This window comes from Bos mutus, chromosome 28 (genome assembly GCF_027580195.1).
Source record: "Bos mutus isolate GX-2022 chromosome 28, NWIPB_WYAK_1.1, whole genome shotgun sequence".
NCBI classification, from domain to species: Eukaryota; Metazoa; Chordata; class Mammalia; order Artiodactyla; family Bovidae; genus Bos; species Bos mutus.
This window is the reverse complement of record NC_091644.1, coordinates 35,479,798-35,501,308: the sequence shown is the minus strand read 5'-3', so window position 1 is coordinate 35,501,308 and position 21,511 is coordinate 35,479,798. Positions and strand designations below refer to the sequence as shown.

The 21,511-nt window shown below is 38.5% G+C and overlaps 1 protein-coding gene across 1 annotated transcript in view; it reads left to right on the top strand.

The window, feature by feature from the left end:
* RYR2 (ryanodine receptor 2) overlaps positions 1-21,511 on the top strand; it is an 819,609-nt gene that overhangs the window by 460,773 nt on the left and 337,325 nt on the right. The window contains exons 21-24 of the mRNA XM_070364567.1: positions 2,419-2,611; positions 3,699-3,915; positions 5,628-5,732; positions 11,927-12,030. Coding sequence (XP_070220668.1) covers positions 2,419-2,611; positions 3,699-3,915; positions 5,628-5,732; positions 11,927-12,030 — 619 coding nt within the window. The remainder of the gene's footprint in view (positions 1-2,418; positions 2,612-3,698; positions 3,916-5,627; positions 5,733-11,926; positions 12,031-21,511) is intronic.

Genomic DNA, 21,511 nt, shown 5'->3' with positions numbered 1-21,511 from the left:
GAGCTTCCGGAATTGGACTGTGTCCAATATGCCTTTTATGACTAAGTATCTGTTAAATAGAATGATAGGAGCAACAAAAATATTCAGTGAATCTATCACAGAAAGGAGGATAGTTTGTGGAATTTCAGGAGAAAATCATCTTGAAACTTGAATTTATATCAAGAGAACATACTTGACTATTTTTCCAAATGGCAAGAAAATATGTGCTCTACCATGCCTGTAGTTGATAGCTGTGTTCTCTTAAGCTCCTGGGATCGCTTGTTAATTTTAGATTCATGATCAATAAAGGCAGATCTAAATTAATTGGCTTCTGACTGAGTTACCATGGTTAAATTCATTTTAAGTCACATAATCTTCTCAGGTTCACTCTCCTATTCCTTTTCTTTCTAATATTTAAGGTAGAATTTAAAGTATTAAGGATCTGTGATTTCTGGGGGGAAAAAAAAAAACCAGCTTTTTGTGATTGGAGAGTAGAGTTGTTCCTTGGTACCAGAGTTTGGTTCATCAGCAAAAATTTTGGTATCTGTTTTCATTTCTTCTTCCCACCCTAAACTTTGCACGGCATTGCTGTGTTCCTCTTCGGGGAATAATGATTCTGTTTCCAGCATCCACATCTTCTGTATGTTAGGGTCAATAGTGTGAAAAAAATCTCGGTGCTTTTGAAGAATTTAGGTATAACAGAATGAAGGAATGTCAGAGAATAGTACAGGAAAGAAAGGTAAGGATTCTCTTATAGGACCTATGAAAAGCCCACTGCCATCTTCCTTTCTGGCTAATGTTGGAAATAGGAATGTAGTTCTCATATTGATTTGATACACCTATTAAGTCATAAATGCAACCTGAGAATGCTTCTAGCAGATTCAGCAGTGTCAGTGCCACTGAAACCATGGGCTAATTTGGTTGCTAGTGATCTTTTCTTTCTAACCTAATTGTTTCAGGCATTACAAAACAGTTTACCATGGGGACTTTTAGACAGTCATTAGTTTTAGCATATTCATTCCTCAGACTGAACAGAATACTTGGATTATAGTAAATATTTGTTGACTGCTTCCCAGGTGGCTCAGTGGTAAAGAATCTACCAGGTAACCCTGGGAAGATTACCTGGAGGGGAAATGTCTACCCACTCTAGTATTCTTGCCTGGGAAATCCCATGGACAGAGGAGCTTGGTGACTATAGTCTGTGGGCTCGCAAATGAGTCGGACATGACTTAATGAGTAAATAGCAACAAATATCTGTATAACCACATTATCAGCTACACATCTTGATACAGACAGAAATACAGACCTTTGTGAGTTCTGTTGCTTTTTGCATGATTTTCTTAAACAATTCCCTTTATTATATCTAGGAAATTCTAGAGGGACCACTTCATAATGAATTTACCACTTGCAAATTTGAATATCGGTAAAATTAAAAATCTACATATTTTATAATGTAGATCTGCCCTACTATTGGCATTTGAACATATTGTTGATAAAAATCTGGACATGCTAGAAATTTTAAATAGGTGTTATAAAAAATTCAAAGCTGGCATCATCAAATCTATTTTTGTCTTTGCTCAAATTGAAAAATACTGTATGTTCAGATTTGTGAGCATGTGTGTTTGGGAGAATCTTATCTTCTTGTTTTCCAGTTTGCCCACAGGACTCATAGGCCAAGAAGTTCTGATACAGTCAAGAGTGAGTGTAGATCATAGGTTGGCCAGGGCAAGAAATGACATTTATCCAGTATCATTTTCATGCCTCAATGTGTATCCTGCTGTTTCCTACTTAAGAAGCCAACCAAGGTCTTGTAGGAAATAAATTATAGAACAGAAACAAACCAATTGATGTATATTGTCTCTCAACAAACAATGCACAGATGATCATATTTTCTGTTTTCTTCTGTATCCTTTTATGTTTTTATTTTATAAAATAAAGGAAATTTAATCTTTGAGATGGGGGACTGAAGTGAATACCTTCCATGTCTGAGACTCTGTTCTTGTATAACATTAATTTAATTATCATAACAACTCTGCAAAGCAATGGCATTTGGTTTACAAGAAATCAAGGCTTATAGAGGTTAAGTAATTTGCTGATGGTAAAGTAGGTATTTGACTTCAAGTCTTTTCCTAGAGGTTTTCCCCTGACATCATTATGTTATCAACTCTAAGATGATATCTGTATCAAATGCCGTCCATCTGCATGCAAAATTTTCTGCATATCAGAAGGTCCATTTTACAATAAAAGTAGCATTGCTCCTAAAGAAAGCAACATTTTTTTGATTAAAGATCTGACATATAACGTGAATATGTATTCAAGATTTATTGTAGTACAGTACTATTCATTGTCACTGCCTATTCAAATCTTTGACTTAATCTCTGACGATGATTTTCTCTGAGATAAAAAGACATCATCCTCCTTAAATGTATTTCCCCACAGGTTGTATTGCCCGGACGGTCAGCTCACCAAACCAGCATCTCTTGAGAACTGATGATGTCATCAGTTGCTGTCTAGATCTAAGTGCCCCAAGCATCTCCTTCCGAATTAATGGACAACCTGTTCAAGGCATGTTTGAGAATTTCAACATTGATGGCCTCTTCTTTCCAGTTGTCAGTTTCTCTGCAGGAATCAAGTTAGTATCGCTGTTTTTTGGTCTGTTTGCTTTCTCATTTCCCATTCTTTCACAGAAGACTCTGCACTGCCATCACGCTCGCTTTACTAACCTGCTCTCCTGGGCATCCATCTACAGGGCATTTCTGCCCTGTAGCAAAATGTTCCTTGAAGTAACAAGCAACCTGTTCCTTGAAGGTTGGAGATAAGATTAATTCAAGAGGGGAATCTCAGGAGGCTGAGTGTTTTGTCCATATATCCGGCCATTTAAATAACTCAGTCTAATATATCTTACTCTATCCAGCATCCAGAAATATTTCCAGTCCACTTAAGTTTACTTTTTTCTTTACTAAGGGTAAATACACAATGTTGAATTAAAAATGTCACTAATTTTTTCATATTTATTTTCATTCATTTTTCTTCTCATTCTATTACTCCAAATCCTCTCATTTCTACAGAAATGATACGTTTTTGGGTGATCAGGTCAAGATGACGCCTTTCCTTGTCACCCTCTACTTGTTATACTTGTAAATAATCTGCTTATGATCAGCTGGGTCAAGGTGGTTTTCTCTAACCCTTTGCTTTTTTGCTACTACCAGATGGAAAGAGTAATTAAAATGATAATTCAGTATCAGGAAGTGTCATATGAGTTCCCCTAAGGAATTTCACAGGGAAGTTGAGTGCTACAAGGTGACTTTTTTCTTTTTATCAGATCTCATCCAGCCCTGTAATTTTAAGTATTGGTATATAGGTATTTAGATCAAGTCTGTCTTTCTCTGTTGGTTATTTGGGCACCTTGCGGTATTAAATGACCAAATACTACAGACAGGTATTTCATTCACATAGGAATATGGTGTATGTACTTTTATTATTTCTCCAGAGAGTGATAAGTTTTTGCTGAGCAATTAACATAATTTAATCAGGTTTTACTTTTATGATTAGAGGCTCTTAATCTCTCAGTTACTGACTTTATGATGGTTCTTAGGGGAAAAGATGTGACTTCTGATAAAGTGAATTTTATACTAAGACTTTATTCCTTGAATTTTGTTGATTACGAAACTTTTCTGTATGCCAGAGATATAACTTACCCTGACATGCATCCTTTTTAGAGTACGCTTTCTGCTTGGGGGGAGACATGGAGAATTTAAATTCCTTCCTCCACCTGGGTATGCTCCTTGTTATGAAGCTGTGCTGCCAAAAGAGAAGTTGAAAGTGGAGCACAGCCGAGAGTACAAGCAAGAAAGGACTTACACGAGGGACCTCCTGGGCCCCACGGTTTCCCTGACACAAGCTGCCTTCACACCAATCCCAGTGGACACCAGCCAGGTACCAGATCATCAGCTGTGATGGCAACGTTTGAATTGCAGCCATTCCTACATGCAGTGGGTTTCAGACTCCTTGGACTGCAACCTGTAGGAATGCATTTCACAGTAATACACTTTATATGTATAAGTGAAGCAAGTTTCATAAAATAATGCTTACCTTTACCATGTCCACTTACTCATTTTGAGTCTGTTTTTTTTTTTAAAGTGTTTTTAAGTCACTAAATTGATTTTATAATGTACAATTGGACCGCAACCTAAGTCAATGCTTACTAATTTTAGAGTGTTTTTTTACCTAAGGTAGTAGTAGAATTTTAAATTTCTTCTTCTTTTCTATATACAGTTGGCACTTTAAAGTGATTTAACTGACTTTTATCTCAGGTAGGGATTCAGATCATAAACTCTAGAGTCAAAATGTCTTGGATCCAGTGCATGCTCTGAGACTTGAAAAAATTACTCATCTCATTGACTGGAATGCTAAGAGTATGTTCAATGTATAATAAAGAACATATTGGCACCATACTTTGCAAATAGGCACCCAAGCAATGTTAGCCATTATTCATGCTCTTCTCTTGCATAGATGTGAAATTATCCTGACACTGACACTGAATTAAATATTATTTTATTTTGATGGTGAAGTAACTTCAGTCCAGTTGGTTAGATATTCATAGTTTGTTCATTAACTTTCAAAGATCAGAGGCATTGCTTCTGAAGTCTGATATAGAATTAAGAGCAGGCCTCAGATGCCTCTCTGGTTTAATGCCTTGAAACGTATTTCCTATCTCTCCCTGCCAGCTTTTTATATGATGTATAACATAAGCATACTTTGTTCATGGCTCACATTCAGTTTGTGTTGCCATGGCTGGAACAAGGCAGAGTGGATATGGTGCCTTCAGAGTTGAGCAATAAACATGATTGGAGGATGGAAATGGACTGGAACAGACAGTGGGATTCCATGGTATCACTGGCATTAGGATTTCCTGAGACCTGGATAATCTCTTGTTTCTAAGGGAAGGAGGCAATGCTGGTCTGCTCCCCATGGAAACTCCACCCCATCCATGGATATTGTAGGCAGTTGCCTGCTATCTCTTATGAGGGACTGACTGTGGGGCAATGTCTGTGCATCACCAGACATGCACAGCCAACCCCTCACCTTGAAAGTCATTTGTGTTCTTTATGAAGAGGCCATTAAACTTCCCCTTTTTAGTGGAAACATGTTCAGATTTTTCCCCCTGAGGCTTATATTTAGAAACCACTGAAAGTAAGAGTTAAGGGACGATATAAATCATTGCCATCAGATATTTCTAAACTCAGTGGATTATATTTTGGACACTGAATTGCCTTCCTCCTGGCCTGTGAATGCTGGCCAGGTTGGTTTAAGAAGTCTTGAGTGATTTCTTTTTTTAAATAATGCGTATTCCAGTGATTATCCCATATCCATTGACTTTTTTTTTTAATGATGGCTGTCCTGAGTAGTACTCTGTTTTCTTTCTTTCTAAATTTTGTTCCTAAATTCCCCAAATTTACCTAATAATTATGTAGATACCTGGTTTTATAAATTTAGAATGGATTATCTAGAACCTAGTTATATGATTACATTTTAATGGTTGAGGAGACGATTTTATTTAGTTCAGTTCACAGTAAGAACAGTTAACATTGCATTTTCTTGCATTTGTTTCTGATGTGTGTTTTCTTTTTCTCTTTTTTAAATTTTAGATTGTGTTGCCTCCCCACCTGGAGAGGATACGAGAAAAACTGGCAGAGAATATCCATGAGCTCTGGGTGATGAATAAAATTGAACTTGGCTGGCAGTATGGTCCGGTACGTAATTTTGAAATTTGTTCTCAGATTCTGTTAATATATCTTTCTGAAAATATTACTTCTCACTCATCCTGCTGTATGATGACATAAATTGATCTGATTGAGTTTTTTCACCCTAAGCTTTATTTTGTGTGCCGTTTTTCTTTATGAGAGGGAATGACGTTAGTGGTGGGGTCATTGAAGGATGGCTTAGTTGCCTAGACAATTCAAAAGTTATTAATATTCAGGTTGAAAGTTACATTTTTTAAATCAAAGTTAACATATACAGACAATAGGCATTGATTTCTAGGGAATTAGGAAGATATTTCATTGAAACTGAAAGTGAAAACTGAAACTGGAAGGAAAGAAGTTAATTTACTCTCCTCCTCTGATATTTCTTTTAGTCCCAGTTGTATTTAGTAGTATAAGTTCTCAGGGCAGAGGTTCATAGTTGGTTTCATAAGTGGAAGACAGGCTGAGAAAGAATCATTGCATATGTTTCCAAATGATTATTGTTTAGAGAACTTAGTTTATAGTTTATCAATAAAATTTAGGTAAAACCAAAACGACTTCTCATGTAATAAGTGAAGTCACTCAGTCGTGTCCGACTCTGCGACCACATGGACGGTAGCCTATCAGGCTTTGCCGTCCATGGGATTTTCCAGGCAAGAATACTGGAGTGGGCTGCCATTTCCTTCTCCAGGTCTCATGTAATACCAGTGTATTATACACCTTTTTTTAGCAGGACTCTGGCAGTGCTTTCACTTTTATGATATCAGTACTCCAACTATCCCAAAGTTTATAACACTTATATTTGACTGAATATAGAAATGAGTGTATTCAGTCCAGTCATAATTTATTGCATTAAGCTTTGAATAATGACATTTATTATTAGTGTTAGTAGTAACACCATGCTTGTTGTTGATTAGTTGCTAAGTCACGTCTGATTCTTTACGACCCCACGAACTTGTAGCCAGCCAGGCTCCTTTGTCCATAGGATTTCCCAGGCAAGAATACTGGAGCGGGATGCCATTTCCTTCTCCAGGGGCTCTTCCTGACCCAGGGATCAAACTCGTGTTTCCTGCATTGAAGGCAAATTTTTTACCACTGAGCCACCAGGGAATACCATGCTACTTTATACTAATTCGTATGTTTATATATTTAGAGCTTTGTCTTTTCACTTACAGGTATTGGGGTAATCTTCCTAATAGCACCCTGGGCTATGTGTTATAGGGCTTACCAGTGATGCCACTGCCAATGATTCAAATGCCTTGACAGCTAGTTACTGTGCTGGAACTAGGATCCAACTTCTCTAGCTTCTAGTCTAGAACTGTTTTTCACTATAAGACTTGCTGATGCATGATCAGAAAATGTGATGCTTTCATTAATTCAATGATAGTTATGCTATGCTAAGTCACTTCAGTCATGTCCAACCCTGTGCAACCCCATAGACGGCAGCCCACCAGGCTCCCCCATCCCTGGGATTCTCCAGGCAAGAACACTGGAGTGGGTTGCCATTTCCTTCTCCAATGCATGAAAGTGAAAAGTGAAAGTGAAGTTGCTCAGTCGTGTCCGACTCCTCGAGACCCCATGGACTGCAGCCTACCGGGCTCCTCCGCCCATGGGATTTTCCTGGCAAGAGTACTGGAGTGGGGTGCCATTGCCTTCTCCGCAATGATAATTAGACAGTTGTCAAATCAGCAAGCACTTAAAGTACCTTATTAAGTATGTGATTTTATGCAATATTCTTTGACTTTTAAAAATTGAGGAAGTGAATGAGTGTTAAATAAGATATTTATCATTAATTAAAGTCAGTAAGAGGTGAGATATTGTAAAAGTATTCCTAGTCAATTGGCAGAGGAATTACAGACAAAATTTACCACAAGATTCGAGATAGGGAAAGATTTGAATTACAGACAAAATTCAGAGAAAGATAATTACAGGCTAGGATTTAAAAAGATCTCATGCAAACAAATAACTTCCCCCCTGCCAAAAAAAAGCATAGTAACAGGAATTGTTTAATAGGTTTACACTCAAAACAGATGATTTCTATTGCAAGCTTCTATAGGTTGCCTAAATGATTGCATTCTACAATGAACTTCCTTATGTTTCTTCTTCTAAAAAAAAGAGGAAATATAAGGTCTCATTATTATCTATTCTTGCAATTAAATTCAGTTCATTTCCACACCATACCTTTATTGCTACTAGTTTGCAGATGCTGAAAGGGAGCACAGGGCTTCTGAGCCAAACTGACTGTGGCCAGTTACGCTTTACCTGGTCTGAGACTGATGACAGCAACATCGGGTTTTACATGCCTCCAGTGGGGAGATTAAGCACTTAGTCTGTTGCTGTGGTGCTGGCACCTGGCACCTTTCCTGGGACAGGGAATAGACCAAATACTTGCTGAAAGAATGAAATGGTTTTTGTCTTAGGTCTTACTCTGGGCAAGCACAACCACAAGTGTCCTGTCAGATCAGTAATTTAGGAGAGTCTAAGACTGACATGTGAAGAGGTTTCACATTGTCCTTCCATCTCATAATTGACCTTGTGTCTTCTTTGATTCGGGCTCTCCTAAAACTCTTTTCGGATCAGTGTCTTTGATCCCTGACTTTATCATCTCTGTTATTCTAGACTTAGGTACACATCTTACTGAGACCAATTCCATAAATTCTTTAACATTTTAAATGGTGTGTTCCAGTTTTTCTCTGAGTTAATATTTTAGAAGCTTTATTGAGATGTAATTCACATGTTATACAACTCATCCATTTAAGGAGTGCAGGTCCATGTTTTTTGTTGTTATTTTTTCCTGTCTGTCAGTAACCTTTTATTTTTTAATTTAGTAATTTTTAATTGAAGGATAATTGATTTACAATATTATATTGCTTTCTGCCATACAGCAACATGATTCAGCCATAGGTATACATATGTCCCCTCCCTCTTGACCCTCCTTCCTACTCCATCCCACCCCTCCAGATTGTCACAAAGCACCTGTTTGAGCTCCCTGAATCATACAGTGAATTCCCATTGCTGTTTTGCATGTGGGAGTGATCTGTTTCCATGCTGCCCTCTCCGTTCATCCCGTGCTCTCATTCCCCCCTGCCCCATGTCCACAAGTCTGTTCTCTGTGTCTGCGTCTCCACTGCTGCCCTGCAAATCGCTTCATCAGTACCGTCTTTCTAGATGCCATATATATGCATTAATATACAATATTCGTCTTTCTGACTGACTTCACTCTGTACAATAGGCTATAGATTCATGCACCTCATTATAACCGACTCAAACGGGTTCCTTTTTAATATTCCATTGTATAGCAACTGTGTCTTTCTTTGGAGTAATTTGAACTCTTGAATAAATTATGGATTTTTGTTTTTATTTTTTGCAAAGAAATTAGTTTCTTTAAATGTCTTTGGGGTGTATTTCACTGGAGCATCTATTTTTTTAAATTAATTAATTTTTTTTATTGAAGGGTAATTGCTTTACAGAATTTTGTTGTTTTCTGTCAAACCTCAAAATGAATCAGCCATAGGTATACATATATCCCCTCCCTTTTGAACCTCCCTCCCCATCCCACCCCTCTAGGTTGATACCCGGCCCCTGTTTGAGTTTCCTGAGCCATACAGCAAATTCTCGTTGGCTATCTATTTTACATATGATAATGTAAGTTTCCATGTTACTCTTTCCATACATCTCACTCTCTCCTCCCCTCCCCATGTCCATAATTCTATTCTCTATGTGTGTTTCTCCATTGCTTTCCTGTAAATAAATTCTTCAGAACCATTTTTCTAGATTCCATATATGTGCATTAGAATACAATATTTATCTTTCTCTTTCTCACTTACCTCACTCTGTATAATAAGTTCTAGGTTCATCCACCTCATCAGAATTGACTCAAATGTGTTCCTTTTTATGGCTGAGTAATATTCCATTGTGTATATATACTACAACTTCTTTATCCATTCATCTGTTGATGAACATCTAGGTTGTTTCCATGTTCTAGCTATTGTAAACAGTGCTGCAGTGAACAGTGGGATGAATGTGTCTTTTTCAATTTTGGTTTCCTCAGGGTATATGCCTAGGAGTGGGATTGCTGGGTCATATGTGGTTTTATTCCTAGTTTTTAAAAGGAATCTCCATAGCGTCTTCCATAGTGGCTGTAGCAATTTACATTCCCACCCACAGTGCAGGAGCCTTCCCTTTTCTCCACACCCTCTCCAGCATTTATTGTTTGTAGACTTTTTGGTAATGGCCATTCTGACCAGTATGAGGTGATATCTCATTGTAGTTTTGATTTATATTTTGCGAATAATGAGCGATGTTGAGCTTTTCATGTGTTTGTTAGCCATCTGGATATCTTCCTTGGAGAAGTGTCTGTTTAGGTCTTTTTCCCGCTTTTTGATTGGGAGCTCTATTTTATGGAAAAACATCAGGCAGATCCATTCAAGCCTTCATCTGTCCCGTTTGCATACTATTTGCCTGACCTTGTATTTGGTACTGTGGTCCTCAGATTGAAAAGACCTTGTTTTAGTGAGTTTGCCTTTTTAAAGAGCTTCTGGTTTAGCTGAGTAATAGACACACACACAATTACAAGCTAAGAACTATGATGGGTAAGCTAACTGTAAGTGAGAGATATTTACAGCTCTCCTGGTGAAATCAGGGAAAGCTTCCAGAGGGTGGTAAAGACTTGATCTGAGCTCTGCTGTTCCTGTGAAAGAGCAGTGAGCCTGGAGGCAGGAAAAAGGTCGGGGAGCAGACTCAGGTGAGAGGTGGTGAGGCTCCCAGTTGTGTGCTGGCAGGAGGAATGGAGAGAGATGACTGCAGCTGTTTTGAAGTTCAAGTATGGGAAGTGGTTAAGAGAAGGAAGGAAATCTGGATAGATTTCTTGTTTTAGCTTGGGCACCCAAGAGGATGATGGGGACAGTTACTCTGTGGTGTAGAGAGTAAGTGGAAATTATATAGATAGAGAGTAAATTGTCTTTGAACTTGGGCACATTCATTTTTACCTTTATATTTAGCATTTAGTGTTTGGTTTTGTAACTCATGGCTTCATTTCCTCACTTACACCCTTAAGTAAATAAGCTATGTGCTCTTAAGTCCTGTTCATTCGCAATGATCAAGAAAGAAAAGAATAACTATCTTGTTTTTAACTTGTCAGCTCCTGAATACTTTAAAAAAAATTCTTGCTCGTGTTTTCCTACTTTTTCTGTGGCATTTATAAAACCTGGTAATTATTCGCAGGGAGTAATTTGTTCCCTGAGAGCATATGGCTGTGATTGAGGTGTCACCACAGCAGTAATGCTTGTGTAATTTAGGCCTCTAAGAAGACAAAAATCTAATTACTAATGCAAGGATATGGAACATCTTTCGCATTAATTCAGTCCCAAAATCTTGAATTTAGTTTATTCTGATTGCTCGCACTTTCAAGGATTAAAATGAAAAGTATCTGTGGGATATTACCTGGCTTTGGTAAGGCACTGGAGTGACTTGTGAGAGCAGAAGTAACTTACATGGGATGAAATGAACAGCTGGAAGGAACCACCACCAAGAGTTTGTATCAATCAGTCATGATGTTAATTGATGTCTCTAATCTGTATCTAAACATGTAACAGTAACAACTGAGTTATTACTACACCTTCTTACCTAGAGTTCCTTTCAGTTTACAAAGCATTTGTTGCTTGCCTGCCATATGCCAGGCATGTTCTTGGTGCTGAGAATACATTATTAAAGAACAAAAGAGGCCAGTCCCTATTCCTTTGGTCTTTCATTCTTGCAGTTGCAGGAAGACAGACAATCCCATAAATAAGACCCTAATCTGTTAGCCAGTGGTAACTGTTATGGAAAAAAAAAATAGGATGAGTAGCAGATTGGCAGATTAGGAAGGTGGGCAGGACAAGCTGCATTGAGAAAGTAAGGTTGAAGCAAAGGCTGTAAGTTGCTGTGAGAGCGGGCATGGAGGTTTCAGGGCAGAGCAGACGTGAAGCTGGGACTGACTGGGAATGGTGGCAAGGAGAAGATGTGAGGTAGCCCAGACAATGCCAGGTTTACCACTGACCTTGAGCATTAGCCATGCCTGAGGGATGACAGAGGCAGCCTTGCTGGGATGAGGGTCTCAGTTTCCCTTCTTGCTTCCCACTTCACGTTCCTCCATGCAATGGGATAACCATCACTAGTATATGATCTTTGAAACTGTTATATGCTGATTTCCTGTTCTGTTTCAGGTTAGAGATGACAATAAGAGACAGCACCCGTGTCTGGTGGAGTTCTCCAAGCTGCCTGAACAGGAACGCAATTACAATTTACAGATGTCACTTGAGACCCTGAAGTGAGTTTCTTAAATTTCTCATTTTCCTCTCTGTATTCCCTGAAGGAAACAAGGTGTCGATGTTACAGTTTAATTTATTTTAGCTCCAGTTAGATTTTTTTCATAATGCATTGGTGGATTCAATCAGTATTTTTTGGACTAGGCATTGAGCATGTTACTTCATGATTTTGTGCTCTCTGTGTTTCCTAAAGGGTACTCTATGGATGTTTGTGGGTATTTGGGAATATAAGGATTTTGCCATTGTATTCAGTACTTCCGAGATTGTCAGTCATAAATTGTTACTGGTGTGTGACAAGATAAGCGAAGATATGAAAACGACTGTTTCAGAATTTTTATACCACTTAAGGTATTGCGTTGAGCTTTGAATAATGACATGCACTATTAGTGTTAGTAGTAATACCATGTGCTACTTTATACTGATTATTATATGTATTTATTTAGAGCTTTTTCTTTTCACTTACAGATATTGGGTTAATCTTCCTAATAACACCCTGGGCTGTGTGTTATTATTTCAGATTTACCAGTGATGTCACAGCTGAGGATTCTCATGGAGTTGTCAAATGCCTTGACAGTTAGTGCTAGAACAGGGGTCCAGTTTCTCTAGCTTCCCACCTAGAACTGTTTTTCACTATAAGACTTGCTGATACATGATCAGAAAATGGGATCCTTTCACTAACTCAGTAATGGTTAGACAGTTGTCAAATAGCAAGTACTTACGAAGTACTTACTAAGTATATGCTGCTGCTAAGTCGCTTCAGTCGTGTCTAACTCTGTGCGACCCCAGAGACAGCAGCCCACCAGGCTCTGCCGTCCCTGGGATTCTCCAGGCAAGAACGCTGGAGTGGGTTGCCATTTCCTTCTCCAGTGCATGAAAGTGAAAAGTGAAAGTGAAGTCACTCAGTCATGTCTGACTCTTAGCAACCCCATGGACTGCAGCCTATCAGGCTCCTCTGTCCATGGGATTTTCCAGGCAAGAGTACTGGAATGGGGTGCCATTGCCTTCTCCTACTGAGTATATAGTTTTGTGCTTTTCTATCCTTGTTGGACTTGAAGAACTGGATTTGTTCCAGTAGATCACTTATCCTAATACCTGCTTATGTTAGGAATGAAACAATACTTTTTTTCCTATTTTTGTTTTGTTTCAGTTCTGTTAAGTGAAAAGAGCTATTTCTATTGAAAGTATTTTACCAAAGATCTAGAACATAAACACTGTTTCAAGTTCTACGACTCCAGTCCAGGTATATATCTGCAAAGATGATGTAGTGATTTTCATTATGAAAATAAATAAGTAAATAGGGCCTTGAGTTTAGGCTCTGCTGCTGCTAAGTCGCTTCAGTCGTGTCCGACTCTGTGCGATCCCATAGATGGTAGCCCACCAGGCTCCCCCATGCCTGGGATTCTCCAGGCAAGAACACTGGAGTGGGTTGCCATTTCCTTCTTCAATGCATGAAAGTGAAAAGTGAAAGTGAAGTTGCTCAGTCATGTCTGACTCTTTGCGACCCATGGACTGCAGCCTACCAGGCTCCTCCGTTCATGGGATTTTCCAGGCAAGAGTACTGAAGTGGGGTGTCATTGGCTTCTCTGGAGTTTAGGCTCTACTAGTAACTTAAAAGGGAAAGGAATATATGAATACAAATCAAGTAAATGTAGAAACCACTACAGGTAACTAATGACGAAGCTTTTCTGTAATGAGGACCACAGAACACATCACTGAGACCCGTGTACCTCCTTTTCGCATCTCCTGTCTTCCTCTGTGATCTTGATGTGAGGCTTGTACATTTAGCTTGGTAATTCATGACAGCCCGTTATTTATCCATCTCTTAAAACAAAATGCTTTTATTGAAAGTTCATGGCCTAAGATAATTTCATTAAATTTGTGGTACCTTCCCTGTAATTTTAACAATTGACAGCTAAGCCAGTTAGGCAAATCCTGGGTAACTTGTAATGTAGAAGTCTGCATATTCACATTTGGCATGTTGAGCCTTTGACTGCTACACATAACTCAGTCTCGTTCCTTTCAGTTCCTGGTGGCTGGTTTGATTAATCATAAGACTGCACACATGGTGCTGTTGCCTATGGTGAATGCTAATAAACCTTTGCAAGAACTCATTCTTAATATTTACATGGTGTTATGATGAACTCATTTCACTTGTTTCTTTAAAATTTAAAATAGAGCTCTTATTATCCAAAATTCAAACTATGCCCAATTTCAGTAGTTTAAAGAAAGTATAGTACTTTCTGTGTTTCTTTTATTCACTTGGTTAGTTACAGGCACTAGAACAGACTGGGTAAGAACAAGGAATCTAGATGATTGGATGGTTAGGATTTAAGGACTTGCTTCTCCAGAGGGAATCTTAGTATCTCTGAACCTTAGACTTTCTATTAATAGCATCAGTTTAAAACGAGGATATTAGTATATCTACTTCATGAAATTGTAGTAAAAAGACTAAATGACACCCAACTGATAAAGCCTCTAGTACCATCATGTCTATAAGCACTCTATAGAGTTTAGATGTTTTTTCTTTTTTATATAAACTATGGGGGAGATTAGCAACTTTACTCATTAAATCCTGAGGAGTGCCAAGTAAAAAATAAGCAACTGATTATTTCAGAATATTCCTTATTTTGGATTTGTAGTGATTTCATGTGAATATGATTTTTTGTTGTTGTTGCACTTTATGTGATTTTTGTCTGGCCGATTGTTGACGAAGACAGCTAACGTCCAGATTTGAATGGTCGTCTGTACATTGTACAGCACTGCAGAAATTCTGACATCCTCTTTCAAAGCAGCACTGTACCACCCTAGCCTAAGCTGCCTTTTTTTTAAAATTGAGGTATAATTGATGTACAATGTTGTATTAGTTTCAGGAGTATAGCACAGGGATTCAGTTATCTACACACATACACACACACACACATATAGTCTTTTTCAGATTTTTTTTCCCTTATAGGTTACTGTAAAATATTAAGTATAGTTCCCTGTGCTATAAGTAGGTCCTTATTGGTTATCTATTTTGTATGTATTAGTGTATACATGAATTTTGTATGTATTTTGTATACATGAACCCCAACCTCCTAATTTATCCCTCCCCTCCTTTCCCCTTTGCTAGCCATAAGTTTGTTTTCCATGTCTGTGGGTCTGTTCCTCTGTGTCATATTTTAGATTCCACATATAAGTGATATCATAAGGTAGTTGTCTTCTCTTTCTGACTTATTTCACTTAGTGTGATAATCTCTAGGTCCATCCATGATGCTGCAAATAGCTTATTTCATCCTTTTTTTTATTGCTGTGTAACTGTTCCATTGTGTGTGTGTGTGTGTGTATCACATCTTCTCTATCCATTCATCTGTTAATGGACATTTAGGTTGCTTCCATGTCTTTAGCCTTAGCTACCGCTATGCCCCACCTGAAACTATAAAACTATCCTAACAGATACAGTTGAAATATTAACCTAGCTCTTCTCTTACCATTCTGCCCTCTGTAGCCTGCTGAACTTTTTCTAAATATTTAGGTTATACCATTCTCCCTATTTGAATTCCTTCTTATTGCTCCTGAGATGAAGACAATACCCTAATTTGCTGAATGGTCCTTCAAGGTCCTTCCCTTCCAGCCAGCATCATCTTATAGGAGGCTGCTTTTATTTTCCCTTGCTTGATATCACACTAGCCTTTGTTTTGCCTCTTTGCATGTTCCTTTCCCCTTTGTGTCCGCTTTGTGTAATGCTCTCTTCCAGGCCCTGTTCTTATCCTTTATATCTCAGGTCACTTCAGGCAGCATTTGCTGAGCTGCTTGACTCAATAAAGCCCCCTTTGACAGGCACTCAGCCCTTTGGTATCTCTCAGCAGAGAATCTTTCTATGTATAATCACAGGATGGCTGCTGTACTCTACCAGACCTATTATATAAGTTTTTTTGTTTCTTAATTTTTTTTTTTTAATTTATTCATTTATTTATTTGGCTGAGTCGGGTCTTTGGCTGAGTTGCAGCATTCACAATCTTTGTTGCATGTTGCAGATCTTTCATTGTGGTGTGAGGGCGCTGTAGTTACAGCATAAGGGCCCACTTGCTCTGAGGCATGTGGAATCTTAGTTCCCTGATCAGGGCTCAAACCCATGTCCCCTTGCATTGCAAGGAAGATTTTTAACCACTGGATCATCAGGGAAGTCCCAGACCTAAGTTTCTTGAGGGCAGGCATCTCACTTGATTTTAGTCACCATCATCTGAACTTTACACAGAGCTCAGTAATATTTGTCAAATGAATGAAGCAACACATAAGCAATAAACTCAGTCTCTAGGCAGGCTTGTACATAGCAAATGCTTATCATAGAAACAGGGTGCCTTCTGTTCTCTCTGTGGCTTTGTGCCAATCTGTCTCCTCTTCTTGTTGGTGGCCTTATACTTGAAGTAATAAAATGCCACATGAGCCTATTATTGCCCCTTAATCTTATAGTCAAGATGTACTGAATGCATATGTAAGTTACTGTGGGAGACAGAGGAATCAGATGGAGAGCTGACCCCTAGCACATCCTTTTCCACTTCCCCTACTCTGTTCTTGTCTGTTAACCTCTGCACAAGCTTCACAGCCCACACTGCTCTCTCCCAGTCTTCTGCAGACCTTAAAACCATTTAAAATGTGTGAATTGAACAGTATTAAGTCAAATAGAATTGTCTTAATAAAGATTACTTAAAGACCATCTATATGTCTTCCTTGGTGAAATGTCTGTTTAGGTCTTCCACTCATTTTTTGATTGGGTTGTTTGTTTCTTTGATATTGAACTTCATGAGCTGTTTGTGCATTTTAAAGATTGATCCCTTGTTAGTTGCTTCATTTGCAAATATTTGCTCCCATTCTGAGGGTTGTCTTTTCAATTCATTTATGGTTTTCTTTGCTGTGCAAAAGCTTTTAAGTTTAATGCTCTGTGGTGACCCAGATAGATTGAATGAATGGGGGTTATGTGGGAGGGAGACTCCAGAGGGAGGGGAAATATGTATACATATAGTGGATTCAGTTTGTTGTACAGCAGAAACTAACACAACATTATAAAGCAACTATACCCCAATTTTTAAAAAAGATCATATAAAGACAAAAGAGTTCTTACTCAAAGAACTTGGTGTGGTTAATAGTATTACATAGATTTCTTAAAAGATTTGTTGTTCTCATTCAAAAATCTCCTTGAATTAGACATAAAGTGCTTAGATATAGTATCAAAAATATCTGTAAAAGAAAACAAAATCAGTACTTCGAATCTCATTGAAAGTAGAATCTTTTGTACTACAAAAGAAATCATGTAGAAAATGAAGACATAGGGCACAGAGTGGCAGATTATTTATAAATCATGTAAGTTTACATTTGTTGGATTTGTGGTAAATCTTACATGTGCCAATAAAGAACTTGTACCCAGAATATATAGGTAACTCTTACAGTTACATAATAAAAATACACACAGCCCAGTTAAAAATGGACAAAACATTTGAGAACATATTTTAATAAAGATATGTAAATGCCTAATACATGCATGAAAAGATACTCAACATCATTAGTCATTATGAAAATGCAAATTAAATCATAATGAGATACAACCGCACATACTAGAATGGTCATAATCAAAATGACAGATACACTCAGTATTGTTGTAAATGTAGAAAAACACTGAACTCTACATGTATTTCAGGTGGGTATGTAAAATGGCCCTGCCACTTGGTGGTTTCTTAAAAGGTTAAACATAAATTTATGATACAGCCTAGTGGGAGAAATATCAATAACCTCAGAAATGCAGATGACACCACCCTTATGGCAGAAAGTGAAGAGGAACTAAAGAGCCTCTTTGAGGGTGAAATAAGAGAGTGAAAAAGCTGACTTAAAACTCACCATTCAAAAAACTAAGATCCTAGCATCTGGTCCCATCAGTTCATGGCAAATAGACGGGGAAACAGTGACAGACTAGGGACAACAGAGGATGAGGTGGCCGGATGGCATCACTGACTCAGTGGACATGGGTTTGAGCAAGCTTTGGGAGATGGTGCAGGACAGAGAAGTCTGGTGTGCTGTAGTCCATGGGGTCACAAAGACTCAGACATGACTGAGTGACTGAACAACAACAAAGCAGTTCCCCTCCTACATACCTACACAAGAGAAATAAAAGCCTATGTTGACACAAAGACTTGTACATGAATGTTCATCAAAGTGTGTCCATAGAATCATCATACGTAACAGCCCCAAACTGGAAACTGCAAATTTCAATAAACTGATGAATGGATAAACAAAATGTGGTACAGTCATACAATGTAATACTATTGAGTAATAAAAGGAAATATGCTATTAATATACACTAAAACATGGATAAACCTGAAAGACATCATGCTAAGTCAAAGGAACCTGACATGAAAGATTTACTATTATTCTATTCATATGAAATATTCAGAAAAGGAAATTCTATGGAGACAGAAAACAGATTAATGATTGCTTGGAGTGGGAATGATGAATGACTGCAAACAGGCTTGGAGAATCTGATGGAGTAACGGAAGTATTCTAAAACTGGATTGTAGTGACGGTCATTCAACGATAGTCATTAACCTTACTTAATGTATTAAGCGGGGGTTTCTATGTTCTAATCAGATTTCTTGGTAGGCAGGTACTTGGAAGTTTAGTAACCTGGATTTGAGATAAATCTCAATATTATTGTCACCCTTGAGTTCCATAAGAGCTGGTTTGGTATCCTGCTTGACCCTTTCATACCCCTATATATTTGTCACCACAAGCAAGACACTGCCTTATAATTAACTTTTGTCTTGGTCCTCATTGGCCTATTAGCTTATCCCAAAACTTAGCACGGGACCTGGCACACAGTGGAATTCAAAAGATGCTTACTGAGTAGGTAAATGTATGGAAGATGATGGTAGGGAACTTTCTGTTCCTTGGGCAGTGTTTGAACAAGCATAACCTGCTTTTGTTCTGAGTCAATTTTCTATTTTTCTATTGCTCATTTTATCTCGTTTCTATCTCATTTTAACTGGCACATTCTTTTTTTTTTTAATAATTTCATTTATTTATTTTTGGCTGTGCTGGGTCTTCGTTGTTGCATGGGCTTTCTCTAATTGTGGTGTGTGGGCTTCTCATTGAGGTGGCTTCTCTTTTGTGGAGCACAAACTCTAGGCACACAGGCTTCAGTAGTCACGTTTCCTGGGCGCTAGAGCACAGGATTAGTAGTTGTGGTCCACAGGCTTAGTTGCCCTGCAGCATGTGGGATCTCCCTGGATCAGGGATCAAACCCATGTCTCCTGCATTAGCAGGCAGATTCTTTACCACTGAGCCACCAGGGAAGCCCCTTATTTGGCACATGTTTTAACAAACTGTACAGCTTCAGTTAGTTCCTGGTCTTGCAGTTTAACAGTCAATCTCACTTTTTCCATATATAATCTAAAATTTAACTTAATAACAGGATATTTAAGTGTGTGTATCTATATCTGTCTCCAGATTGTCACTTTTTTAAATGTTAAGGAGGATAAGTATAAATGGATTTTAGATACTTGACTGTTCCTTTTGGAACTGACCAGACATTAGAAATTGTCATCCAAAAAGTTTATGCCATTGCATCTTATTCTATTGAAGTAGGTAGAACCACTCATTATCAGGAATACTGAAGGATGTTATTCTGCCTAAGTCTGGGGACTTTTAAGGATGAACTCTAAATGTGAATGATGATGGCCTTTCTTGGGAAAATCAACAAAAGGTAATTCATTAAAGAGAGTAAAAAAAACAATATGGAGTGTCTAACCAATGGAAACACTGTTATTGGCAAATTGGAATCCCAATTTATTATGTAAAAAGGAGATTTTTCTAGACTGGAAAGTCCAGAAAAGGATTTAAAAGCATAAGGGGGCTTAAGTATATCAGAAAAGTAGCATTTCAAATCAGTGTTAAAAATGACTTGTTCATCTGTACCATTTTTCTAGATTCCATATATATGCATTAATATATGATATTTGTTTTCCCTTTCTGACTAATGTCACTCTGTACGACAGTCTCTTGGTCCATCCGTGTCTCTGCAAATGGCACAGTTTCATTCCTTTTCTATGGCTGAGTAATTTCCCTATATGTATATTACACTTTCTTTATCCATTCCTTTGTTGATGGACCTTTAGGTGGCTTTTATGCCCTGGCTATTGTAAATAGCACTACAGTGAACTTTGGGGTGCATGTATCTTTTGGAATTAAGGTTTTCTCTGGGTACATGCCCAGGAGTGGGATTGCTGGGTCATATGGAAGTTCTATTTTACTTTTTTAAAGAAACCTCCATACTATTTTCCATAGTGGCCAGAATGAGAAGGAAATCCAATAAACAGGGGTTATGCATATACATATAGCTGATTCATTTTGCTGTATGGCAGGAGCTAACATGTAAAGCAACTATACTCCAATAAATTTTTTAAATGGATTATTCAGTAAGTATTTTATGGGTGACTGAGTATCCATCTGGGAAATAAAGGCTTAGTCTTAATATATATTGTTGAGGTCCTTTAATGGACTGGAACCTGGTGGTCCGTAGTCAACCAATAAGAAAGTAGAGGGAAGGAAGCTGATATTCCTTGGTTTACGCAGAAAGCCAATAAAGCCCCTGCACAGGGCTTGCTCTGTTCACGAAGGCCTCAGGTGCCCTCTCGATGGGGTGAAGGCACAGAGCGCCTTCTTGAGAGGGTCTTAGAAGCCCGGGCAGGAAAGTGAACTCAGAGAGCCTCTGCGCTCCAGGGGATCAGCCTGAAAAAGAGAGGGAGAGAGAGAGAGAAAGACAGACACGGGGGCCAGAGCTCTGATGGAGCAATGGTGTTTTAATCAACATGGTGTGGGCATATATACTGTTTTACAAGGTAGTTATTCTCAGCAAAGATAAAGATTAAAATTCCAGACTTAGAAAACATAGGCGATCCATATTAAAGAAAGAGAGAGTTGTAAACAATCACTTTTACCGTATGGTTCACAAGAAGGAAGAAGGTACTTAATCACAGTGTAGAAAAACTAATGAAGGAAATGCCTGAATTCCTCAGCCCCCTGGAGAGGTTTGCCTCTCCTCTTAATTCTTGTATTCAGGAATTAATCAGGAACTGAGAATTCCTGACAGATCCAAAACAGCACACAGGAAGCCTCCTGTTAAATGCTTCCTGACAATATATGGCCTCCCTGACCCTTGTTTAGGAGAAGGCAATGGCACCCCACTCCAGTCCTTTTGCCTGGAAAATCCCATGGGCGGAGGAGCCTGGTAGGCTGCAATCCATGGGGTTGCTAAGAGTCGGACACGACCGAGCGACTTCACTTTCACTTTTCACTTTCATGCATTGGAGAAGGAAATGGCAACCCACTCCAGTGTTCTTGCCTGGAGAATCCCAGGGACGGGGGAGCCTGGTGGGCTGCCGTCTTTGGGGTCGCACAGAGTTGGACACGACTGAAGCGACTTAGCAGCAGCAGCAGATCCTTGTTTAAAAAGCG